This window comes from Medicago sativa, chromosome 4, assembly GCF_051527215.1.
Source record: "Medicago sativa cultivar Bolivia chromosome 4, Bolivia_mono, whole genome shotgun sequence".
Classification (NCBI taxonomy): Eukaryota; Viridiplantae; Streptophyta; class Magnoliopsida; order Fabales; family Fabaceae; genus Medicago; species Medicago sativa.
This window is the reverse complement of record NC_140752.1, coordinates 26,730,492-26,755,316: the sequence shown is the minus strand read 5'-3', so window position 1 is coordinate 26,755,316 and position 24,825 is coordinate 26,730,492. Positions and strand designations below refer to the sequence as shown.

The following is a 24,825-nucleotide window of genomic DNA, read 5'->3' as shown; positions in this document are numbered from 1 at the left end:
TGTCTACAAAAAAAACTTACCCAATTTCTTACCATCCTCTTTCTTACTTTATTTTATCGTACCTGAAAATTATTTTCCAGTGTATATTTTCTGGAATTTTTTTGTTGAAGGTTGATGGAGATGATATGAATATGAAGAAGAAGGGAAGAACCTTGACATTTTTTTTTAATTAAACTAACGCAAATGACCAAAATGTGTAACAGAGATAAACTTAAAATACCAAAACGGAACAAATTTTAATTATGGGACCAAATTGATACTAATTAAATAGTTAAGGGACGAAAATAGCAATTTAGCCTGAATTATTTAATAAAGTATCCTTAGTCTGTTCATACTCGATTCAATATGCAGTTTTACCTTAACTCCACATCCAGAAAACATCTCTTCCAACTTTGTCTCAAATTTTTTTAGGGTATATGATTTGAATTGCCTTCATCCTCTAATTCAGACTATTGTCTACGATCTCTCTTTTGATTGTTGGTTTGTTGCATGCTGTTCTCAAATTCCTTTCCTATGATATTACCAAATTATCAATCATAAAAACACAACCGACTATCAAAAAGTATGCAACATTGAAATAATTAATGGTAAAATAAATCAAAATACGGTGCTCCTTTAGTTTCATCATAAATTCAAATTTCCATGTAAAAGTGGAAAGAAATCAAATCAACAAAATAGGCAATCAAGCAAAAAAAAAAAAATCATAAAGCCATATTGAAGAATGACTCACTATCATTAAAATTTGAAAAGAAAAAAAAGTTCAACCATATCTAAACACGATTGTTGCAAAGTTAGATATAGCATTATGTTCAGTTGTTATTGTAAATCAACCAGTTTTAGTTATAGAAAGGAACAAGTATTCTAAGAGCACTCACATAACCATTCAGACAATATTAAAATAAACAAATACACAAACTTTTCTTCGAAGAAATCAAACAAATAATCAAAATGATAATATGTTAATTATCCCACGTGAAAACAAAAAAATGCACAAAAAGCTAAAAACTGGGGGATCTAAACCACCCGAAAACAACACAACAACACAACTAGCATAAGGAAAATAATACACCAAAACTCCCCCACATGAAAACAAAAAATATAGTCAATCATGTGAACAAAACAACATCTCGATAACAACATTCTCACAAAAAATTTCAATCAAAACGATATTAGCATAACCTATTACATGTAGTATTTCAATCGACATGTTTTTTTTCTTCCAATTAGAAAATTCATTTTGTTGTCAATCGTTACAACTTTTCAATCAAACCTTCAATCGTGAAGCACAAAATATGAACAAAAAATAGGAATGATTAGAAGAACAATGATGTGATTAACAGGAAAGCCATACTTGAAGGTTTTGAGAGAGAGAGAGAGAGAGAGAGAGAGAGAGAGAGAGAGAGAGGAGAGAGGAGATACATGAAAAATCCTGAAACGTAGAACGTGAAAGAATATTGATATGCGATATAGGTTTCTAATCCTATGAGATTCGTAACCAACCAAAAAATAAGGATCGAAATAACAAAGGAGGAGTAGGATAGGACTAGAAATAGGTTAAACTTATCATTTCCTATTAGTGCACCAAACAACGGACTGAGTCAGGATAGGATATTCTAATCATATCCTATCTCTTTATCCTTCACACCAAACGGGCTCTAAGAGTCTTAATTAAAATCATCCATCCTAGGTCTCACCACATTATTTTCCTAAAAGTTATTAAAAAAACGGTCCTACATTGTACCTCGAACATTAGCCACTCCCTCAACCTGATCATTGTTAACATTGATTGAAATTATAGAATTGATCCTCCTTTTACTAGACATAATCTCGTTATTATTTTTTTTAATTGCATCATCCTCTTTGAGCCAATTAAGTTTAGACTTTATCTGATGTGCTTGCATATTTGTATGAATATAAGACAAAGAAAACAAGCTAAATGTAAGAGAATGTACCTCTTCCACCATTCGATTCCTTTAATTCTCCATCCTGCCCTTAAAAATCAAGAGAGAAAATATGATCTTTCATATCTTTCAGAATTTAAGAATGGTTCTGATGCCCAATTTTAAGCCTTCTTTTGATTAATTTTAATTTCTCCTTTTGGACGAATCCAACCAAACAATCCACTTGAAAGAACGCCATTTATCAATAACAAATTTTTTATACTTAAGGAATTCAACCTAGGATTGAAACATACACGATGGTATAGGTCCCAAATTTTCCTCATCAATAATCAATATAACATGGAAATGATCATGCATTCCTCGAACCAAAGCGACCATGTTACAATTTGGGAAATGTAAGCACCAATCCTCTGTCAACAAGAATTTATCAAGAAAGTTAATAGAATAAACATCACCATGGAATCACGTAAACCATTTCCCATAAAGAGAAAGGTCAACTAACATACTATCATTACAAAAGTTGTAAAAATGAGTAAATTTATCCTGTCGAGGGGTTGTCCCCTACATTTTCTTTCCTTCTCTGGGCGAATGGCATTAAATTTAGCACATACATACCAATTAGCCCTTAGAAGATTCTCAATTAGGCCTCTTAAAAGAGCCTAAATAGCTTATTTACGACCCAAATCACAAGGTGCATGGACATTAGCAAAGAAAATATACTTTGCCACTCCTTTGGAATCTACCTTGAATAATGAGAACATGATAAAAACTCATAGTCAGCCACACTTCCACTTGTGAACTATCCCACATCATCAAAACCCCATCGGAGGCTCCAACTAAAGACTAATAAGAAAAACAAATGAATTAATTCTAACATATAAACACACAAAAACCATCTATGACTTCCATCTTCCTCTCGTAAATATACAAAATCGATGGCCTCTTTTCCAGGACCAGCTGCACCTCCTTCCTCTTTACCAACCCTCTAACATTATAAGAGTTAATCTTCATCTTGACCCCCTACTCTTATCTTTACCTCCATCACCTATTCCCTTCTCAACATCTTTCGCTTTCAACTCTTTATCCCTCCTACTACCTTCATCCCCTACCACTACCTTTTCATTTATCATCCACCTTGGAAAACACATTGAACATATTAATTTTATCACATCTATACAGAAGAGGAATGTACATTTTTCAACGAAACTCCATTACCTTTTAACATTGATTAATACACTCCTCACACCTCTCTACCTCTTTCTTTTATTTCTTTTCATATTCTTGAGCATAGTTTTCCTAATTTTACTGGAAAGCCTCACAATGTTTCGCATGGGCAAAAGAGATGGTTGTTTAAATTTTTCAACTGAATTTTTATCCGTAACCTTTCTTTCCTTTAAGATTGTTCGTCTCCAAGGTCCTAACACATATTAACACTGGTGTTTGTGGGTGGGGGGGGGGGGTGTTAAGATTGAGGTTGTTGTCCCTTCTTAATTGTTATACCCCCCCCCCCCCCCCCCCCCCGTGATCCTTTTCCATAGGTAAAATGAATGAAGAGACAATGACTTCTTGATCCATATTCCCACTACCACTCTTAAATATTCACTTGATTATCATTATTTTCTGCTACCTCACTTTTCTCCCATATCCTACCTCCCTTAAAAATAGTCTGTATCACTTGCAAGTCCAAGTTTACGTCTTCACCATTTTACCGAGCCTCTGACAAAATTTTACCTTCTGGCACAACATTTGATTTCACTTCACCAATCTCTTTGTGTGTTCGTGATGTTCTTTTACAAGAGCATCGACATCACGATCGTCCTCATTCAACCCATAATCCTCATCATTCACAAAATTATCATAACCATTCTCGGGCTCCGCATATGGAAATAAACATATTCACCTAAAGCCATACATAATTCCTCCACTAAAATTATATCACACAACTTTTGGTCAATCTGAATATCTTGGACAAAATTAATTACCTCCAATTAGGGAATATATATCATAATGCAAATGTAATGAAAACATAATTTATTCCCCATAATCCAATAAACCTATTGAAAATGACCTTTAGAAGTGGCAATCAATTTAGAAAACAAATCATTACAAGCATGGATCAGAACACAATAAAGTTGTAACTGCACCCTTCACTTATAAACCAACGTCTTTTGAGTCCAAGCACTAAGATTATTAAAGAACTGGCTAAAAATATCAGAAACATCATTAAAACACTCAAAACCTCCTGTGAGCCTAAGAATTGCAAAAACAAATTGAAATTCTAGCGCGTTAGTTAGAAGATGTTCTATGTGATGTTCCAACACCAGGCATACAGAAAACGGATGTTGAGTTTAATGTTTAAACATCATGCTAACAAACATAAAATACGTAAAAATAAATGACAAGACAGTAAATGGCACAGAAGGTTTGTTGACCCAGTTTGGTGACAAACACACCTACTCTAGGGGCTACCAAGTCAGGAAGGAAATCCACTACTGTAGTCCTTATTCTAAAGTTCTCAGCAAACCACGTTTACAACTTAAGACCTAGGACCTACCCGTCTTGATTTCAACCTAGGAACTCCTAGATTTGAGATCTCATCTCACTATCCCACAAACAATCACAGCTCCTGTGATTATGAGATTACAACTCAAAATAGTGAAGTTACCTTCAAACACAAACTACTACCTTGCTTCAAAGCTTTGGTGTAGTAACAAGTTACAACTCAATAAACAGTCCTACGCTTGCATCAAGGTGATACAAGAAAGGCTCACAAATAACAAAAACACAGTCCTAGACTTGCATCAAACGATACAAGAGAAGCACAAAGAACATGACTCAAAACCCTAAAAGCTATTCTTTTGAATGACGACTTGAATGAATAATTAGGTCTTGAAGTGTTGAATATATACTGAAGTAACATGGGCTAAAAAGTCTTGTTGGACTTCAGAACAATGTAGATCCTTCAGCTGATCTACGTAACAAGAATCAGTAACAAATATAGAAAGTACTAAAAGGTATGAACATCTTTAGGAACCGCCAAACAAATCCAAAGATTCCCTAAAATATTGTTACTCCTTTAGGAATAAAAACACAGTTGATTATGAACAAATAGCGTGTTGCTTGGCCAGCAAGAAATAAAGGCGTGGATTCCTTAATAAGATAAAGCGCGCGTACATCTAGGCATAAAAATAGGGCACACTGAACCGTGCCAGGATGTTGGAACATCACATCCAACATCTCGTAGAAATGCCAAAACATGTTGGAACATCGTATCCAACATCAACACATGGATATTTGTTTTAGTAATAATGAAGCCAATACAAATACCCAACACAAATTTGTCTCCACCTAACGATACAACATAAAAATCATATGAACCCGCATCCATTATTAGCTGTTTAATGAGAGGTATTTTTTCCCTTCAAACACCGTACCAACCACTCTTTTGCTGGCCCATATCACATCTTCCCTAACATAGCTATACTTCCATACATAACCTTTAACCAAGTAACATCCCCATATTTCCCTTCCTTCGATAAACAACCCCCCTCCATGACTTCAACATTGTAGCATACATTTTCATATCCCTCTCGCGTTCCACCCGTACGACCCTCATTCTTCCCCACTCTTGAATACCCTTGCTCCTCCCAATTACCCAAGGTTATCTCAACCCTTTTATCTTTAGTATTCCTCTCTCCCCTTATCTCCTTCATCAACCCTCCCCTTCACCACACGTTCACCAACCCTACTATTTTCCTTTTATTTTTTCTCCCTCCTTCCTCACTTCTTTCACACCGTCCTCCCTCAACAAAACCACTCCATTCTTTAACACTTCCTTCCAACCTTCAAAGCCATCAAAATGGACAACATTCGCCCCCTACTCTATACTGGCCAAACCAAAGATTGTTAAAGGATCGAGCAAGTTTCTTTTCATCTCGAACATGACTATAATGAACAAACCCAAAAACCTGGATGCGGGGATTTCTTTTTTTAGACAAGTACACATCGAACAATATACCACACACATCAAACCCTTTCCTTAATTCAACATACGAAATTTGCAAGGGCACATTGGTGAAATATAAAGAAGCGACACCTGCCCCTCTTTGAACATGATTTCGCGGTGCACCGTGAATATGATGATTGACTCATATTTGTCTAGCCACGCATTACTAAAATCCACGTGAATAAAACTGTTCTAGACGATGTGATCATGTTAACACTGTGATCACTACTAAAGGCACGCCACAGTTGACCAGTCTGTTGCAAATGTACCCATAAGCGCCCACTCCTTGACCCCGTAACCACAAAACCCTAACCTCTGAACCTTGTTGAAGTCTTCAACTCTTTGATGACTGTCGATTCTGCCCCTTGTCGAGAGAAACTCTGAAACTTGGCATGCCCTTGATTATCCTCCCTTATCCCCTATTATATCTCACCCTTAGTGGAACCTTTCCGCTCCCATGATGTCTCACCTCTGGCGAAATTGAATAATTTGTAGTGGTTTTATCTTAAAATTGCATAATTTTATTTACAAAATATAAGAAAATATTCAATCACATAACACTTTCATGATAAGTTGTGATATTATTTCATAATATATATTCATGAATATTCAAATAATTAATTATGTGACTGGAACACCATGTAAATTCTTCTTACATTATTTTTGGGGAAAGTTCTTTTTACATTGTCAATTATACTATTAAAATTTTAATTCAATGAACTTTGATATTCGGGATAAGTATAAAGTTAACAAAAAGGTTCACTACTAGAAAAAGCAAAATTAGAGATGGAAATTAGTGACGGAAAAAATAAAATCCCTCACAAATTTCTTGATAGCAAAATTTAGTGACAGAATTAGAAAGTGGTTTCACGTTTTCCCTATCTAAATTTCCCTCACTAATTTTTTTCTTTTTTAGTAGTGGTTCAGGGGATAATTGTAAATGTTTAATTAAGTAGAAAGTGTTTAGGTTCTACAACTGTTTTTGAGTCCCAAAACTTCATATATTCCTTTGCAGGTATACTTATTCTACAAATAACCAACAAGACTTGCAAAGTTTAACGACATGCTGCAGTGTCCGTACACATTTTTTCTTAAGATACTATGCATAGGTTTATTATTATTTTATTTAATTAGGTTATAAGCTTTTGTTTATAATGTTTCATTGGCTACATGAAAACTCCTTTTAGTTTAACCATTCAATCATTTCAAAACCAAGTTGATAATTTTTTTAATTTACTTTACATTTCATCACTTTTAAGACATTTTAATTATTCTTTGGTCTTTTGGGGGGATGGGGAAGGATCAATGTTTTGCCGTTGTTATCCTTGCATTCTTATAGTGGCTTTTATATTGTTGACATGCAATATAAATTTCATATCTATGAAATTATTGTGTTGTATTGTGTACTTTTAAAGGTTTGTTTTTTCTATCTTGTTTTACAAAAGGTTTGGGAGAAGCATGTGCAATGGTGCTGAATCTCGAGGAAATATAAATGGTGAGGTAGTGATATCAAAGGTTGAGAATTGCCATGAAGAAAGAATGCGAAATACAGAAGGTAGTGAAAGAGCTTGCCATTGTGGCACTGGTCTTCTTCAACGTATATATCATCATCTTAGTACTCTTCTTCCTAACATTTCAGTATCTGAGGTTAGTAACCTCGATCTATCATTCTATCTATCTATCTGTCTGTCTATCTGTCTATCTCTCTCTTCGTGTTTTCGTTATTGGACCGAGCAAAGTTTTTCTCATGTTTTCTAAACTTGTTTGTTGGGTTTAAAAGATGAATTTAAAACATTTTGAAAACCTAACATGATATCATATAATGAACTAACGTTTTTTGTTGACACATACACAAATGAAAACAGAATATAGGTGTCGTGGGATCCAAGTCCAACCCACACACCTACACTATGTCCCATTACTAACCACTGCACTTCAACAACATAAGGGGCACATAATGAATTTAAGGGTTTCCATAATTAATGTTTGTAAGGTAACTAGAAGAACATATTCATTTATAGCAAAATGATAATGATATTCTCGTGAAAATTTTTGTAGGTTTCAATATAATTTTTATAACCAACCGACATCAGGCTTAACAAACATGAGTAATAATGTAACAAAAAAACATGAGTAATAATGTAACAAAAAAACATGAGTGATACTTGGAAAAAAAAAATGTCTGAGTTGTTATGGCTTCACCTCGTGAAATTGTTCAAATTGGTAGGAAGCCTCCTTTAGAGGGATGGGTTAAGTTGAATACGGATGACTTTTGTAGAGGTAATGAGTTATCTGGTTGTGGTGGTGTTATCCATGGAAGTGATGGTGAATGGTTGGGTGGCATTGCTAAAGGTGTTGTTATGTGTAGCGCCTATATAACATAGCTTTAGGGAGTGTTTGAAGTATGCGAAATTGAATGTGAATTCTCTAGTGGTTTCTAATGTCCTTTCTAATAATGAGAACGGAAGCCTGGTTGGTAGATCATTGGTTGTGAAGATTTGTCGATTGCTTGAGTTGGAGTGGGAGGTAGTGATAAATCACTCTTACTGTGAAGCCAATCAATATGCTAATACCTTGACAAACTTCAGATGCTCGAATGCTGAAATTGTTTATTACGAGATTTGTCCAGTTAAATTATCTCTTTTGATTGACATTGACGTTAGAAGATTTATTGCCCCGCGTTTAGCTCATTGGTTGTCTGTCTTTTTCTTCGACTTTCGGCCTCTATGTAATAAAAAAAAGAAAAACATACGTAATACTTAAAATCTATAATTAAATCGGAGATTCGAGGTTATATATTGTACCCTTCCATTAATAAAGTCAATTGCTCTTTTTTTTTTGTTCGGGGTTTAAACTTCGGACCTTGTATATATTATACATTGTCCCTACGAACTGAGTCAAGCTCACAAAGACAAAGTTAATTGCTCTAAAAAAACAGATAACTTTTTCCAGCCAATTTGTCATTTCATGGTGACGTGTAGTATCAGTAGGATAAACTAGAAAATGTTGAAAATTCGGGATATGATAATTATGAAGAAAAAAACATTTTTCATGAGTAAAATTCTTTTGCATAGGAAATATAAAATATAAAGGCATGCAGTCTACTTCGAGTGTTTTCAATTTTTATTTTTAGCGATAAATTTAACATGAGATAATTACAATGATTTTTCTTAAATACATTTCAAAATACATTGAATATTTTAAAAAAAATTATAAAAAAATCATAATATTAATAGAAGGAAAAAATACAGCTATAGATGTCATTTTAGTTACTCACGTACAACGTAAAAAATAAAAATAACATTAAAAATATTATTAAAAAATAAAATGAGACTTTGATTTTCAGTTTTGCAAAATACAATCTCTTATTAATCGTTATATTTAAGATTGACTCGTTCTCTATTTATTCGACACTGACAAGAGTAAAAAAATATAATTTTATATAATTAAGTGATTGAACTCAAATGTTAATGAGGTTCATCAAAAGATGAATCGTTCGAAAAAAACTAGAGTTCAATTTTTAAGTGGAACAATTCATGATTAAATTTTACTTACTTCACTCTTGATTTCAGATTATTAAAGACCCCTTACCGTAGGAGTAAGAGGGTTAACACAAAAAAATAAATAATAATCTCATATTGTTGCGGTCGGTTACTCCACACACGCTCACATTAAGAAGATTTGTGATCATTTGATTGTCGATTGTACTATCCAAAAACTAAGAATATGTTTTTTGTAAAAATTAAAATTACCGAGCCCAAGATCATTGTGGATAGTTCGATCTCAATCAGACGTAGATATTAAGCCTTGATGGCGTGAATGCAGGAAACCCGAGTTAATGAAGTATATTTCATTGAAACTACTGCAACAACTAGTATATAAGAAATGATATTTATACAATAATTTTTTAATACAACATTGCTATTTTCCACGATACAAATCATCCCGACTGGTTCCCGAAGATTTGCCAGCCGTTGGATTTGTTTTTTTATTGGAATACATGGGTTATTGAAAAAAAGGAGGCGGTACCCACATGGCTATTTTGCACTATCGGGATAATCTCGTGAGATTTGTTTTCGGGAACTCTAGCATTTTCCTTTTTAATAACTTAAAAATCATCCGTTATGTACTTTGTCATGAGTTGGAACTACAACCTTAAACATCAAATAACTAATCTCTTCTACTGTACAATGAGAACACAAAGGAACATCAATAGAAAATTATAAACACAAGAAAACACAAATGGAAGATATGCCCATGAATCAGATTTTGGGTTTCCATCTTCATTGTTGTGAATGAGTCAGCAGTGTACTATTCCATATTATTTAATATACTAGTATATACTACTATTATAATACTACTATGCGCGTGCGTGTGTCTAATACAGTTCATCATAATAAACCATGTCTTGTTCTTCATAGTGTTTGTCCATAATTCTTGAATATTTTATTTTTGTCTAATAAATAAATTATGACTATGATTATGGTGTTCAATACTATGCCTTTAAAGCTTCCATCATTTCTTTAATATTAAGTTTTAGATTCAAATGATTCTTGTTTTATATGACCCCAATTTTTTCTTACTATATATTTATGATGACGTCATTACATGGATCATCTTCCCTTAAAAAAATATGTAGTACGATATCGTAGCTAGTCTTAACTCTAATTGTCTAGGATGCTACTAATATATTATGAGAGAAGTGAGATTTGGGAGCAACTTTACATTACTATTATTTTCTTTTATTCATTTTCACTTATTGTGTCTCTTTCTCCCTCTTAGCTACGTTGTAAATAATAATACATCTTGCTAGATTCCTATAATGTGACGAATCAAGGTTTGAATTCTATTTGAGAATGATATTTACATTTAGTGGTCGACATTCATCATATAATAGTACCTCCACTCTAGGGAACTTAAGGAAAAAAAATACTTCATTAATACACCCTGATTCTACATTAACAATCTAAAAATATATCATAGAATGTCGATAATGTATATTTAGGTTTAAATGCTCAATTAGTCCCTTAACTTGATTTCAAGTATCGGTTTAGTCCTATAAGTAATAAAAGGTCCGTTTAGGTCCCTTAATTTTATTTAAAGTAACGGTTTGGTCCCTTCTGTTAATTTAATTCAAAAAAAACGTTAAATCTTGGTCCCTTAACTTATTTAATTAGTATTAGTTTGATCCCTAAATTTAACGTTTTTTTGAATTAAATTAACAGAAAGGACCAAACCGATACTTTAAATAAAGTTAAGGGACCTAAACAGACCTTTTATTACTTATGAGACCAAACTGATACTTGAAATCAAGTTAAGAGACCAATTGAGCATTTAAACCTATATATTTATAATGTTTAGAAAGTGATCTCAAACTGAGTATATAGTAAGATATGATTAGATACATGTGTAATTTTTTATTATTTAATTAATGTATAGTACATATTCTCCATTACAGTTGCTCATTTCATGGCCCTTTTGCCAGCAGTTTTACTTGAAAGTTCAGCATGGATTGATTTTTCATAATACATAAAGGCTTGATAATCATACACAATAGTAATTAGTAGTATCTTCTTGATGAACAATAACACAATAGTAATTAGTAAAATTACAATACTTTTCGTTGAAATATTTGCAATAACAAAACAAATAATTTGCATGCAGGTGAAAGAAGAGTTGCGATCGCTCTCAAAGATTGCATGTCCCATAACAATGACAAGCCTAATGATGTATTCTCGGTCAGTTATCTCAATGCTTTTCCTTGGTCGACAAGGAAAAGCAGAGCTAGCTGGCGGTTGCCTAGCGCTTGGTTTCGCCAACATCACCGGAAATTCCATTCTCAAAGGCCTAACAATGGGAATGGATCCACTTTGTTGTCAAGCTTTTGGAGCCAAAAGATGGTCAGTTCTAAACCAAACACTTTTCAGAACACTCTCTCTCCTCCTACTAGTTTCAATTCCAATTTCACTTTTGTGGCTAAACATGGAACCACTTCTTCAATTACTAGGTCAAGATCCTAGTGTCACAAAAGTTGCACAAATTTACATGCTCTACTCAATTCCTGAACTATTAGCTCAATCTTTTCTCAATCCATTAAGAACTTTCTTAAGAACTCAAGGCTTAACAACACCAATTACTATGATTGCATCAATTGCAGCACTATTACACCTACCAATAAATTATTTCCTAGCTACATACTTAAAATTAGGTGTAAAGGGTATTGCATTAGCAACTGGAATGAATTCAATAAACATAACATTAGGGTTGTTGGTTTATATTGTTTTCTCAAATAAACCACTTAAGCCATGGCAAGGTGTTAATATATTTGACTCAATTTTTCATGGTTGGAAACCATTGCTTAGCCTTGCAATTCCTAGTTGCCTTTCAGTTTGTTTAGAATGGTGGTGGTATGAGATAATGCTATTTCTTTGTGGTTTATTAAGTAACCCTCAAACTTCGGTTTCTACAATGGGGATACTTATTCAAACACTTGGTTTTCTGTATATTTTTCCATATTCACTTAGTGCATCTTTGACAACAAGAATCGGTCATTCATTAGGGTCAGGACAGGCCTCTCGAGCACAAGGAACAGCTATAATTGGAATTTTGGTCGCGTTTCTACTTGGAGTTTCGGCTTTTATTGGATCGATTTTAGTGAGGAAAAATTGGGGGAAATTATTTACCAACGAGGTACAAATTATTGATATGATAAGAAAAATACTTCCGATTTTAGGGTTATGTGAAATTAGCAATTGGGCACAGACGGTATCGTGTGGGATTTTAGCTGGCACCGCACGTCCTTATGTTGGTGCTAGGATTAATTTGTGTGCATTTTATTTAATTGGGTTGCCAGTTTCAATTTTTGCTTCATTTGTGTACAAATTTGAATTGGTTGGTTTGTGGTGTGGAATGTTGGCAGCACAAGTTTCTTGTTTTTGTATGATGGTGTATACATTGATTCAAACTGATTGGGAACAACAAACTAGAAGGGCATTGGAGTTGGCTCAAAAAACAACGGAGCAAGAAAGTGTAATCATCGATGAGGAAAGTGTGTTGCTGGATTCTCTTTAAGTGAATGTTTGGATCTGCGGTTGAAAATTGTAAAATCGCATTCCAATGCATGTGATTGTGAAAGTTACAACTTTTTGTTGCCGCGGTTCCAAACATGCTATACGGCTTTTAATGCTATTAGAAGCATTTTTTTCCCCTTTCAAATTACACTTTATTAATAGGTGGATTTTATTCAAATTTCATTGATATAAAAGAATTCTCAAATTCATTCTCTTTTTAGTGAAATTCATGGAATACCCCCTATCATAAAGTGTTAATTTTGAAGAGTTTGCTTTTTAGTCAATGAGATTTTTATAATTTTGAAGAGTTTAGCAATTTTTGTTTAGTGATGGTAGTCTTTGAGTGTAAGTTATTTTCCTTTTTGAGTAATTTTATTCATTGTTCATTCATTAATTGTAATAGGCAATTTAATTTGTAAACTTGCTGGTGATTAATATTTTTTCCATGATACATATTCACTATTGTGTGCAAAGAAAAAGCTAGCTGCATTGTGAACAACTCGTTCACAATCAAGCTTTTATCAATATTGTTGAAGTGTAGATGGAATTTGAATTAGTATTAGTTTGTTATTGATTCATTTAAGTTTGATTGTATAAATACTAATTCCATGGTAGCATTTCAGTTAGTGTAGATGATTTATCCTCTTGCAACATAGTTTTTTATGATGTGAGTTTTGAGAAGGTGTAATCCTTACTATTACAACAGAAGCATGTAAAAAAGGTATATTATGTTTCACAGATTTATTAAACAAAGTTTTGAAAGTTTTTCCATTCAAAGAAAAACCCAATTTTTTCTTTAAAACATTTTGCTACTGTATTTTTCAAATTTAATTTTCTTCTTCTAAACTTGCAAAATTTTCGCATTTGAAAGAAACATTAGAACATCTAGTAGTTTGGGATTTTTTATAAGAAAGCTTTAAGGATTTGCTCAAATCTTTTTTTAAAATGGAAAATTTATTTTCTTAAATATATAAGGTTTTCTTTTGAGAAGTAATTAGTTTAATGATCATATTGGTTTTCACTTATAATTCCTCATATGTAGGCAATGGATTAAGTTTATTATCACTTGCCTCATTATTCTCCTTGTAGCGAACATCTGATAAACTAGCTTATCGCGTATGGGCTTATAACGAATATTTGATAAGCTATCTTATAATGGATGAGCTTATAACGGATGACTTATAAGCTAGCTTACAACTGATAGCGGATAAGCTAGCTGATTGAATTTGTAGTGTTTGAATAAATTAGTTGTTAAAGTAGCTTATAAATATGAAATGACGTAAAAAATATGTATTTAATTAATATTTCTTTTTCAATTAAGATTACATGGGTAAAACTTAGATAAAAAGTTTTAAGCTATAAACTACTTGAATTATAGCTCATCACAAATCACTATAAACTCATAAAAATAAACTATAAGCTCATGAGAAAGTGACCGTTAACAAATAAGTCTTTCTTAATCAAATAAGCTTACATGACATAAGTTATAAGTCATAAGCTCAAAAATAGGTCTTACCAAAAGACCCTAGACCCTTCTTCCTTTCTTGCCTTCTTTTTGTTTTTTTAATTTTAAAAAAGGACATCTTTGAAATGGAGACCGAACATTGCATCTTCATATGTGACCGGTTTTTTTTTTTTTTTTTACATTCATAGCATGTGTAATGGATGAAAAAATTTCTTCCTATTTTTTTTCAAAAGCAAATTTATGTTGATAATGGGTAAACTAGCACAAGAAGTGCAAAGCAACTCCAAATGAAACATATATATATAAACAAGGTCTCCCCTAACATTCTTAGGGGATTAGGCTAAGTTTGAGAAAATGACCTAAATATTTTATAATATTTTTCCTGATAAACGATGACTGTGATACGCATTAATTATGGCGGTTGACATCTCAAATGTGTTGGCACCCAAGTTACCATAATACAATATTTTTAATTACCAACTATGCTGACATCCAAAAAATAACGTGTATCAAATGCACCTCATCCTATGTATTATTAATAAAAAAATATTAACAAAAAAAGTTAGGGGCCAAACAAAACCCAACAAAACTAAATAAAACGATATGTAAGCATATCAAACATATCTAAAAAAAATAAGCCCCAATAAAACTAGGATATACATATTGAAGCTGACCTTGGTGTTGGAGTTGTTTTGGTGATGTTTGATTAAGACTAGCACCTAGTGATCCATGATCTTAAGTTTCTTCAAAGTGTCTTGTGTGTCAAGTTTCATTTTGTGGCAAAACTCCATTCTCTATACCTTTGAATCATATCGAAAATTGTCGATTCGTATCATACTCCGCAAGTCTAGTTCTTAGAAGTGTATTCTTTGTTTTGGTTCAACAAGTGTGTTGTTAGAAAGATTGTCATGTTTGAAGTCAAGTTTTCTGTTCAATGTGTTCAAAATCATTTATTTTAGTGATTTGATTCGATTCACATATTGCATTCAAACTCTTGGATGTTTGGCTCATGAAAAATTGTTCAAAAACAATTTTTTAATGTTTTGGATCGATTCATTGAAATTCTCGGGTGTTTGGCTCATGAAAACTGCATTTGAATAGATTTAAATATGTCCTGAAAGTTTTGATTTGAATCAGAGTTTTTCTGATTCTAATCATTTGATTCGAATCAAATTATTTTGAATAGATTCAGAGTTGTTCTGGAAATGCTGATTCGATTCAAAGCTTCTTTGAATCAAGTCAACCTTCATCTGTAATTCTTTGATTCGAATTAAAGATTCTCTAATTCTATTCAATCTTCATGACAACCCGGATTTCATATTTTACACTATTGAATCGATTCAAACTTTTATGATTCGATTCAAACCCATTTTTTAGTGTTATTTTGGGTCAAACTTACTCTTATCTTACTGACCTATATATACTGTTACACACACACACACACACACACACACACACACACACACTCATTTTTCTATCAATTGCAAGTAAGATTTTAGAGTCTCCAAAAGCTCTCTCTCCACTTTTTCTTCACATTAAACACTTTTTCTAAGATTCTTTGTGGATTTTGAGTCATAGATTGCTAGGGTGTTATAAGGATTATATATTGGTTTCCTTCAAGGAAATTGGTTGGGAATCAAAGGTCCAAGGGTAAATGAGTGATTTCTTTCCACCTCCAAAGTGAATTGTGGGAGTCTTTCTAATCTTCTCAAGTTCAAGGGGATCCAAGCTTCGAACATAGCAAATAAGAATTCAAGGTGAAATAATTTCAAGGATTGCATGGGAGCTTGATTTTGGAAGACTTAGAGAATCTTCGGTTTCAAGGGTTACTTGAAGATTGGTGATGTTGTGGTTTCTTAGGATTGAAGATTAGGATTATCGAGGAAATTCTTTGTAATCATAACAATTTGTAAACAATTGTCGACAATAGTTGAAGTCCTTGATAGAGACTTTTTCTATCAAGAAGAGTAGACGTACCCCGGAGCGAGGACGACCGAGGGAACTACTATAAAATTCCGGTGTTCTTCTCTTCCTTATCCTTTAAGATTTTTGCATTATTTTTTGTATATGAATTTTATGTTTGAAGCTACTTTATTTGATTGTGATTAACTTTTTCACTTAACCTAATCTTGATTCATTGAATTAAGATTCTTTTCAAATACAATTTTATCACAATTAAACTTCAATTAAGTTTCACATCATTAATTTATATACATTGTGCTCCTTAGTGTTATTGTGGTTTATTGCAATTAGGTTTGGTTTAAGTTTGTGTAGTTTTGTGATTTGTATAGTTGATTATTGATAATTGATGTGCTTAATAAGATTTAATTTAACATTTGAACCTCTCAGTTCAATTTAATTTGTTATCGTTGTTGTGCATAAATTTGGTAAGTCATAACTTTTCAATTCGCGCTTTCGCAAGCTCTTTTGAAAATCGAAAAATGCCATCCACCTCCCCCCCCCCCCCCCCCCTAGCGCACATTCTTGTTCGCCATATAGACCAACACATATCACCATCGAGAATCTACAAATTGTTTTACAAAATCTCAACCAAAAAAAAAAAGCTTCACTTTTATCTGAAAGTCATAAGATTGCAGTTTCTTCGAACATTTTGAGATGCAAAATCATCTAAAATGTCTTCGATTTCTCAAATATATTTTTTACAAAAGTAATTTCCATATAAACAACAATAAAAAAAAAGTTAATTTTTATGAATTCTTGATCAAATAATTTGTTGTAATAAATATTATCTTAATTTAAATGTATTATCAATTTTTGATCAAATAATAAAATGTGTTTAATTCTTGACAATTTGTATTATGTATCTTTAAATTGTAATTTTCATTTATGTCATTTTAATAATTTATGTCACTGTTTTCAAAAAAACTAGTAAATCATAATTCGGATTATAAAACCCGAAATACAACAAATAAGTTTCGAATTATTAAGTCCAAACAGAAAAACTGATCAATTTGAAAGCACTTAACAAGTGAGTAGGGTGAGAAAAGAAATTCTAAAAAAAAAAAGAAGAAGATGAAAGTCAGTTGGGCTTAAATTTGTTATTGTTTGGAGCCATGTGAAGTAGTTTTGCAAGAAACAAAAAAGAGAAGAGTTGTTGAGCTTAAGTCTGTCGGGACCTTTTTTTTATACATTTTACTATATACACCCCCATAAAATGTAGCCTTATTATATACACTCCCTTCTTATAAAAAAATATTTTGGACCCCCTTGGTTGGGCCCTAGGACGTCGCACCTCTGAACTATGTCTTGGGTCGGCCCTATATTTAAAATACACACGTTGGCTCCCACACCAGTAACTTTAAAAATAATTATCGAGCATATTTCAGCAAAAACTAGTCCCCTGTAACATAAAACCAATTATTTATAAAGAGAAAACCACCTTAATATATAAAGATCCATCAATGAAGTATCATAAATCTCCAAGATCTTCAATTACATCACGGCAAAATGAAATGCATTGGAGACAATAAAGTGGATTCGCCACCAATCTTTTTTTAAAAAAAAACTAAGCTTTTGTTTCCTACTTATTTGACTTGTTAAAGAGCCTTCCATTTTTGTTCGCTCCATTTTGGCCTTTCACTTTGATACTTGGTTTCAATATCTTCATCATTCATCATTTTGAATAGTGCATATTGTTGGACAAAAAGATTTGTTTTGGTTTCCTTCACTTGTTGATTTCCCTCATGAGTTGAACAGATGGAATTAAATATACTCTTAGCAGCAAATTTGTCAACGATTTTGGTATATTATGGAAAAGGAATAGTTTCCACCATGATGCCATAAGCTTTGTGATGCTTCTTGTAAACCGTTTTCTATTCCTCTGTCAGCCCTTTTATATCCAGATATGCTCCATCCACATTCATTGGAATTTTGATATCATCTTCAATTACATTTCATAGTTCTTCATCAATGTCAATGATATATGACTATATAACTTGTTTTTTTCCACCAAGAAAATTACTCAGCATCTCCACTGAAGGTTGGATGTCTAGACAAATAAGAGTTTTTGATATTAGAATAGGTGGTGGAATTGTTATAATCACCAGAAGGAGGGACAACATTGTTAGACGTGGAAGTAGACATGTTTTTCTCAGGATTATAGTTGTTACACGAATAAGTGTTGAATCAACATACCATGCGCTCTAGTACCGACCGAAGATGAGAAAAACACAAGAAGGGAGGTTGAATTATGTTGGTTTTTTATAAAAATCATTTTCGAAGTTATAACACAAAACAGAGTATGCAAATATATATTTAGAGAAGAGAGAAGAGAGAAACACAAGAAATTATTCTGATTCATTCCACAATCCGAGGCTAGTCAAATCCTATAGCACTTTCAAGGGATTTTCCACATAAATCACACAAGATTACAATTACTTAGACACGCATGTCTAAGATTTCATACCTCTCCTTGAGGGCTTCTACAATCTGAGTTTACAAATAAATTGATTTGTGTTTACACTTGATTCTAAGAGAGTGGTAAACTAACTTAAAGCTCAATTTTTTTTGAACACTTACAAAAATCTAAGATTGAAACTTTGTAAGATTTTTTCTAAGTGTTTGTGCGCTATAAAATTTTTATCAGAGTTTTGGCACAACTTTGATAAGTGAAGTCTATTTTTTTTAAATGCTTCAGATTCCTAAATAGCAGAAATGAATAAAGTCGTTATTTGAAGAAGTTCCAACATAAATCTTCCTAGAGAAGCTTTGATCACGTTGGAATACTTTTCCTCTAATGGATAGTTCCGTTGAATGGTACTAGAGGTATCTTTTTCTTCTTATGTTTCATTCTATTTATCTTTTAAAAGCTTTGTTCGTTTCCACACTGATCAGAAGATGACAAACTGTACTGCAAAACTTGGACAACAATGTTTCTTCAGAAGAAGACAAAACTAGTCAGAGTCCATCAAATTGTTGATTGTTGATATGAGTGCCTTCAAGGCTTGATGCAATTCTTATTAAGGCTTTGCCTTTTGTTGATCTTTCTTCAACTCATAGTTTAGTCTTCAGAGCTTCTTCTTGAGTACTAAATGTGTTTCACTGTGTTCATAGTTTGGTATTCCGGAATCATCAAATTGAATTCAAAGTTAGAATTTAATTATGTAGTTTTGCATATTTAAACAAACGTCAGAGTATCCACTTGTTCTTTCAAACATTGTTATCATATTTATAGGGACTAAAACGAAAAGTTGACATATTTATAGGGGACAAAAACATATTTAATCCTAAACTTTAAATATAACATATTTGGGGTTTAGGGTGTTACATGTTATAACCTCTACATGCAACTGTATATACTAATCCCTCGAGTCAGATATGACTATCATGAGTGACAAAATTGTCCCTAAAAAAATTAAACATTAGTGCATTCCTACGACTAGATTTGAACTTGCAACCTCTGTTAAAGTTTGAATAGATCTCTTATTGTATCATCCAAGTGATTTTGGGTCTTATTGATTTGATTTTTTTTTTTTTTGTCAATTAAGCAAGTAGCTCACCTCTTTAAGATGAATAAGTGAGATGTATGAGTTTCAAACTCAAGAGATGGGTCTTATTAATTCCATATATTATGTATTGTCTCTATCAACTGCTAAAGTCATGGGATGAGTCTTATTGATTTAATATACCATTTTTTTACAACAATTTAATATACCTTCTTTTTGGGTGTACATTTTAATATACCTTTTTAATAAACCTTTATTTATGGTACTTCTTGTAATGGTTTATTTAATTAACGTATATTAAATAACAAAAATAACTTGACCCCAAAAAAAATAACAACATTTAAAGAAAGATAAAGTAACTAATAATAATGAGTTGATTCAAATAGATAGAGATTCATACTGGGATGAGGATTATATAGTGAAAACTTTTGTACTTATAACATGATAACAAAAATAAATAATTGTGTTTTTTTTTTTTGTCAAGTAGTTTATCGGCTAGAATTCACCTTTTTAAGGTGAATAAGTGGGGTGTCCGGAGTTCGAACCCCGACCCCTGTATATAACAATGCATGTTCCTGCCAACAGAGCTATGCTCACAAGGACTGTGTTAAAAAAAATTTAAAACGTGTGTTTGGTTGTCCGGTGAAGAAAATTGATTTTGATGGAATTGATTCTATATAATTGATTCTGGTTAAACATGATTTTGATTAAAAGTGATTTATGTTTGAATACATTTATCTAAAAGCGAGTTAAACTTATGGAAAACAATTCTATAATAAAAAATTCCAAATACTAACTTTAACCAGAATTAATTCTATAGGTAAAATCAATTCAACTCAATAATAACCAAACATTTTTACTTAAAAATTACTCTCTCCGTCCCATATTAAGTGATACAGTTGACCTTATTACACATAACAATACACAATTTTGATCTTAAATAACTTTACTAATCTCTTAGAAAAAATTATAAAAATTTAATATTTTGAAAATATTCATCGAGACGAATTCAACGACATCTTATATATATTATTTATCTTTGTATATTAGTAGAAAAATACAGTCAAATATATTACTTCAATAATACATATTTTTAAATATGTCATCTATTCCACGACGGAGGGACTATTAATTATGAAACTTGTAGAAGTGGAATGAAACATTGTAAATGAATGTTTAATTTCATACTCCCTCCGTCTTATAATAATTGTCTCTTTACAATTTTTTCTTTTTCTCAAAATAATTGTCACTTTAGAATACCAATGCAACATTTATTATTTTTTTCCAATAATATACCCTTATTTATTGAAATTCATCCAACTTAACTACTCCACTAACTACAATTAATAAGGGTGTTTTAGTAAATTATACAAATTTTACCATCAAAATCAACTCAATTAATTATTTCCTTAATAACCGTGCATAAACCTTAAACGACTATAATTTAGAGACGGAGGAGTAGAAAATGGAAATGTTTCCATCCTTTACTATTAAAGCCTAACTTGATGTGCTGGCACTTTAGCCCTAATCACTCCCTCTTTTCCCTCCCAAATCACGTCATTAATGCTAATCTCACCTGCCCACTGCACACTTCATCTCAGCCGTTCATTTCATGACCTTTCATGTACTTGGATAAACCAATCAGAATCTTTGCTTTTACACTTCCCCATCCCTTATACTGTTTGACGTGCAGCTCTAGACAAATTAGCATTTACTGTTTGATACTTTCAATTCAAACAAAAAAAAAAAAAGCATTCTCTCAATCGCTCCTCTCCATTCCACTCTACAACGTTTTTCATCCCCAATTCATTCTGCAAATCCAACGGGATACCACTTCCTCTGTTTCTTTTCCATTTCATCCCTCCTCTCATCAACTGAATATGACTCGGCGGGGAAGGCACCTACATCTCCACCCTCCTCCGTCACCACTGAACGCAACTCCCCTAGCTTCAGCCCAATTTCACCACCACAACCTTCCTCCCTTCCCGTAGTCGTTCAAGATCATCGACCCAAGCAAATAATCAAAGTTTCGAGTTTCGGCAACGTGACTCCTTCTGGTTTTGTGTATCTCACCAGGATCAATTGTTGGTTGAGGTAGTATCTCTCTCTATCTTCACATTAAGCACTAATAAATTTCACGACATTCATTTATCACTCTGTTTGAGAGTTTTGACTTATGAAATTGTTTGATTTGGGTTTGGTTTTGGTTCAGGTGTCGAGGAAGGTGATGGGTTTGCATGAATGGAGGAGTAATGTGTGTCAAGGTGTGCCTAATCTCGCTGGGATGCATTATACATATGTGGAAGGTGTTATTTCTCTTTCAATATATGCAGACATGATAAATACTAATTGTTGTACCTCTTTCAATTTGCAATATGACCAAGGTAACAAAAAAATTTCTCATTTCTTAATTTTTTCTGGTGTATATAGAGTAAGTAAAGTCAGTTTTATTCTGATTTAATTTTAAAAATTGATGGGATTGGTTTCACTTTGGAAGATGATCAATTTTAATTCTCTTAAATCATTGAACAATGGTCTCCATTAACAATGTTCCATTTAACTTGATTCATTTCATACAATGGCGCTGGCATAAAATTGGTGTTTTATTTGTTTGGTGGTTTGTTTTCAATCCATGGAACTAGGATGCCAGGAATGAGGGATCTTGAATGTGATTAAATAGATTTGTTTTGTTCTTTCATTTTTATTTTTCAATCCTCTACTAATCTTTGTATTTCTAATAGGAACTAAACGTTGATGACAACTAAAAGAAGATTGGGATGAGGCTTTTTAGCTATAGAGTGATTTGAAAAACATTAATTGGGTAAGATGGATTACACTTTGATGTAAACTTAACTAACCAGTTTCTTGATAATGGGCTATAATCTTTTTTTTTAGTAACATGGGCTATAATCTTGATGGTAATATAATATGTGAGAATTTTTTATCGACTTTGGAGAATAAATTTTGAAAGCGATATACTTTTGGTTTTCTTAACGACCTTTTTTTGTCATCTGCAATTCATTTTGTTTTAGATTGGGTTATGCTTTGTGAAGAATTGCATGGCTTATTAATTTTTGAGGCCTCAGTGATGCAATTTCATACTTCTTTTCTCTGCAATTTCATACTTCTCTTTATGCTCTTTATTTAATAATGTGATGGGTATTAAGTGATTCTACCTCAAGCTATGATGCAAAAAAGATGCATGTCAATCATGATTTAGTTCCTGGCCGTCAAAAGAACTCAATAAACTTATGGTTAAATAGTTGATTTCATAGTGAAAAATATCATTATTCATTACTATAATTCATGTTTATGAATCATATATTAGCATAGAAGATAAGTTCTGATATATTCCTTCAAAAAAAAGTTCTAATATATAGTTATAGAAAATTCAGTAAAATGGTTTTCTTTTTTATTAATTAATATTATTAAAACATATTTCTATCATCATGTTTCCTAATTTTAGCAATCCTAACACTCTATCTACATTGACAGCAAAATTGCTATTGTGATATGAAAGTCCATGATGACATCAGTTTGCATGCAATGAGATTGAAATGTTTTCTACCTTAATGATTATACCATTAATTATTGTGATAGTTCTAATTATGTTTTACATGGACTATGTAGTAGAATGTCTACAATTTGGCGGAGTTGCATCAGATATACAAGTGGAGGACTAAGATGCATATTGCTATTCCAACAAATTAGAAATCAAGTTTCAAATGGTATGAGTATATTTGGTCATCCAATTAGGATATTGTTCAAAAACTTTTTAGGTTTCTAGGGGTGGAATTTTCTTCTATTATATCTCTAATTGATTTGTTTCAGCAATGCATCAAATTGAGAACTAGCAGTGAGGGGAGACAAGACGAACAAGGAAATAAACAACGAAGTGAAAAACCATTAGCCACTAGCCCGTGAGTGTTTCATATACAACCCTTGCCTTTTATTCTTATTTTTTTCTTTTTTTTTTATTCAAAATATTGGTCTTATTTTAGACAAATTGCAGCCTTAAGTCGTTGCATAAAGAAAATGAATTGAAGAAAATCTATTTTCAAATCCATTGGCCAGCATGCTCTTTTGCATTTATTGATGAAAGAATTTGAAACCATATTGCAAACTTCAATGGAAGATTGACTGGATAATGCCTATTTTCATTTTTGAATCTGTTTTAGTAATTAAACCGAATTCATAACAGCTTATATTAGACCCAATGGTACATTGTATTTAAGTTAAAAAACTGTATTTGGTTTGCGGATGGATCCTCCCATGTAATTTACACATGAGAGAGTTAAGTGTGATTTATCACCATTCAAACTCACCTTATCAAAATTCTTCATGAGTTTCTTTCTCTTGATACACATTGTGTTACCAAAGCCACTTAGCCATATAAATATTTAATAATTAGTATAACTCTGATTATTAATTACATCCTACCTTGCATATTTATTGGTTTATATGGGCATATTTTCCTAATGGGATGTTGTAATTTGATTCTCAAAGCATCTGTTTTTTCTAATTGCAGATGGAGGATAAGTTTAGTTACTATTCTGGTGGAAATGATAAGAAATATAGTGAGTAAATGCAATGTGCAACATGCGCTTCATAGAAAAATTGAAAGGAGCATGTTCTAATTGGTTATTGTAGTACATTGGTCACTCCATGATCAAAATAAACAATGTATGGGCTATGGGTAGCTAGCTACACATGTTATTATTGCCACAAACCTACAACTCTTAAATGTATTTATGTCAACTTAAACAATCACTGTATCAAAATGAATAATTATAGTCTTTCAAGTTAGAACCCGTGCGACGTCAAAAGTTTAGAAATACAATAATTAGACTACGATATTATCAGTTTGTTATCATTATTTTTAATTATACATGTTTAATATTTATCATGTTACTTCTTC

General features: G+C 32.3%; 1 protein-coding gene and 1 long non-coding RNA gene across 5 annotated transcripts; both read left to right on the top strand.

Moving 5' to 3' along the window:
• The first annotated feature begins 7,112 nt into the window (after positions 1–7,112).
• LOC146927365 (MATE efflux family protein) lies at positions 7,113–13,428 on the top strand. The gene is made up of 2 exons (XM_085708147.1): positions 7,113–7,554; positions 11,572–13,428. Exons 1-2 carry the CDS (start codon positions 7,366–7,368, stop codon positions 12,976–12,978), a joined length of 1,596 nt encoding a protein of 531 aa, XP_085564273.1. The 5' UTR covers positions 7,113–7,365; the 3' UTR covers positions 12,979–13,428.
• A 7,958-nt stretch (positions 13,429–21,386) lies between these two features.
• Positions 21,387–24,818, top strand: LOC146927364 (uncharacterized). 4 transcript variants are annotated; one of them, XR_015005653.1, is made up of 6 exons: positions 21,387–22,001; positions 22,120–22,213; positions 22,649–22,728; positions 23,541–23,635; positions 23,739–23,827; positions 24,436–24,818. It is a non-coding gene; the product is annotated as an uncharacterized LOC146927364 (long non-coding RNA). The 4 variants fall into 4 exon arrangements; XR_015005651.1 differs by having other exon boundaries at positions 23,538–23,635; XR_015005654.1 differs by lacking the exon at positions 24,436–24,818 and adding an exon at positions 23,920–24,269 and having other exon boundaries at positions 23,538–23,635.
• Positions 24,819–24,825: the final 7 nt, after the last annotated feature.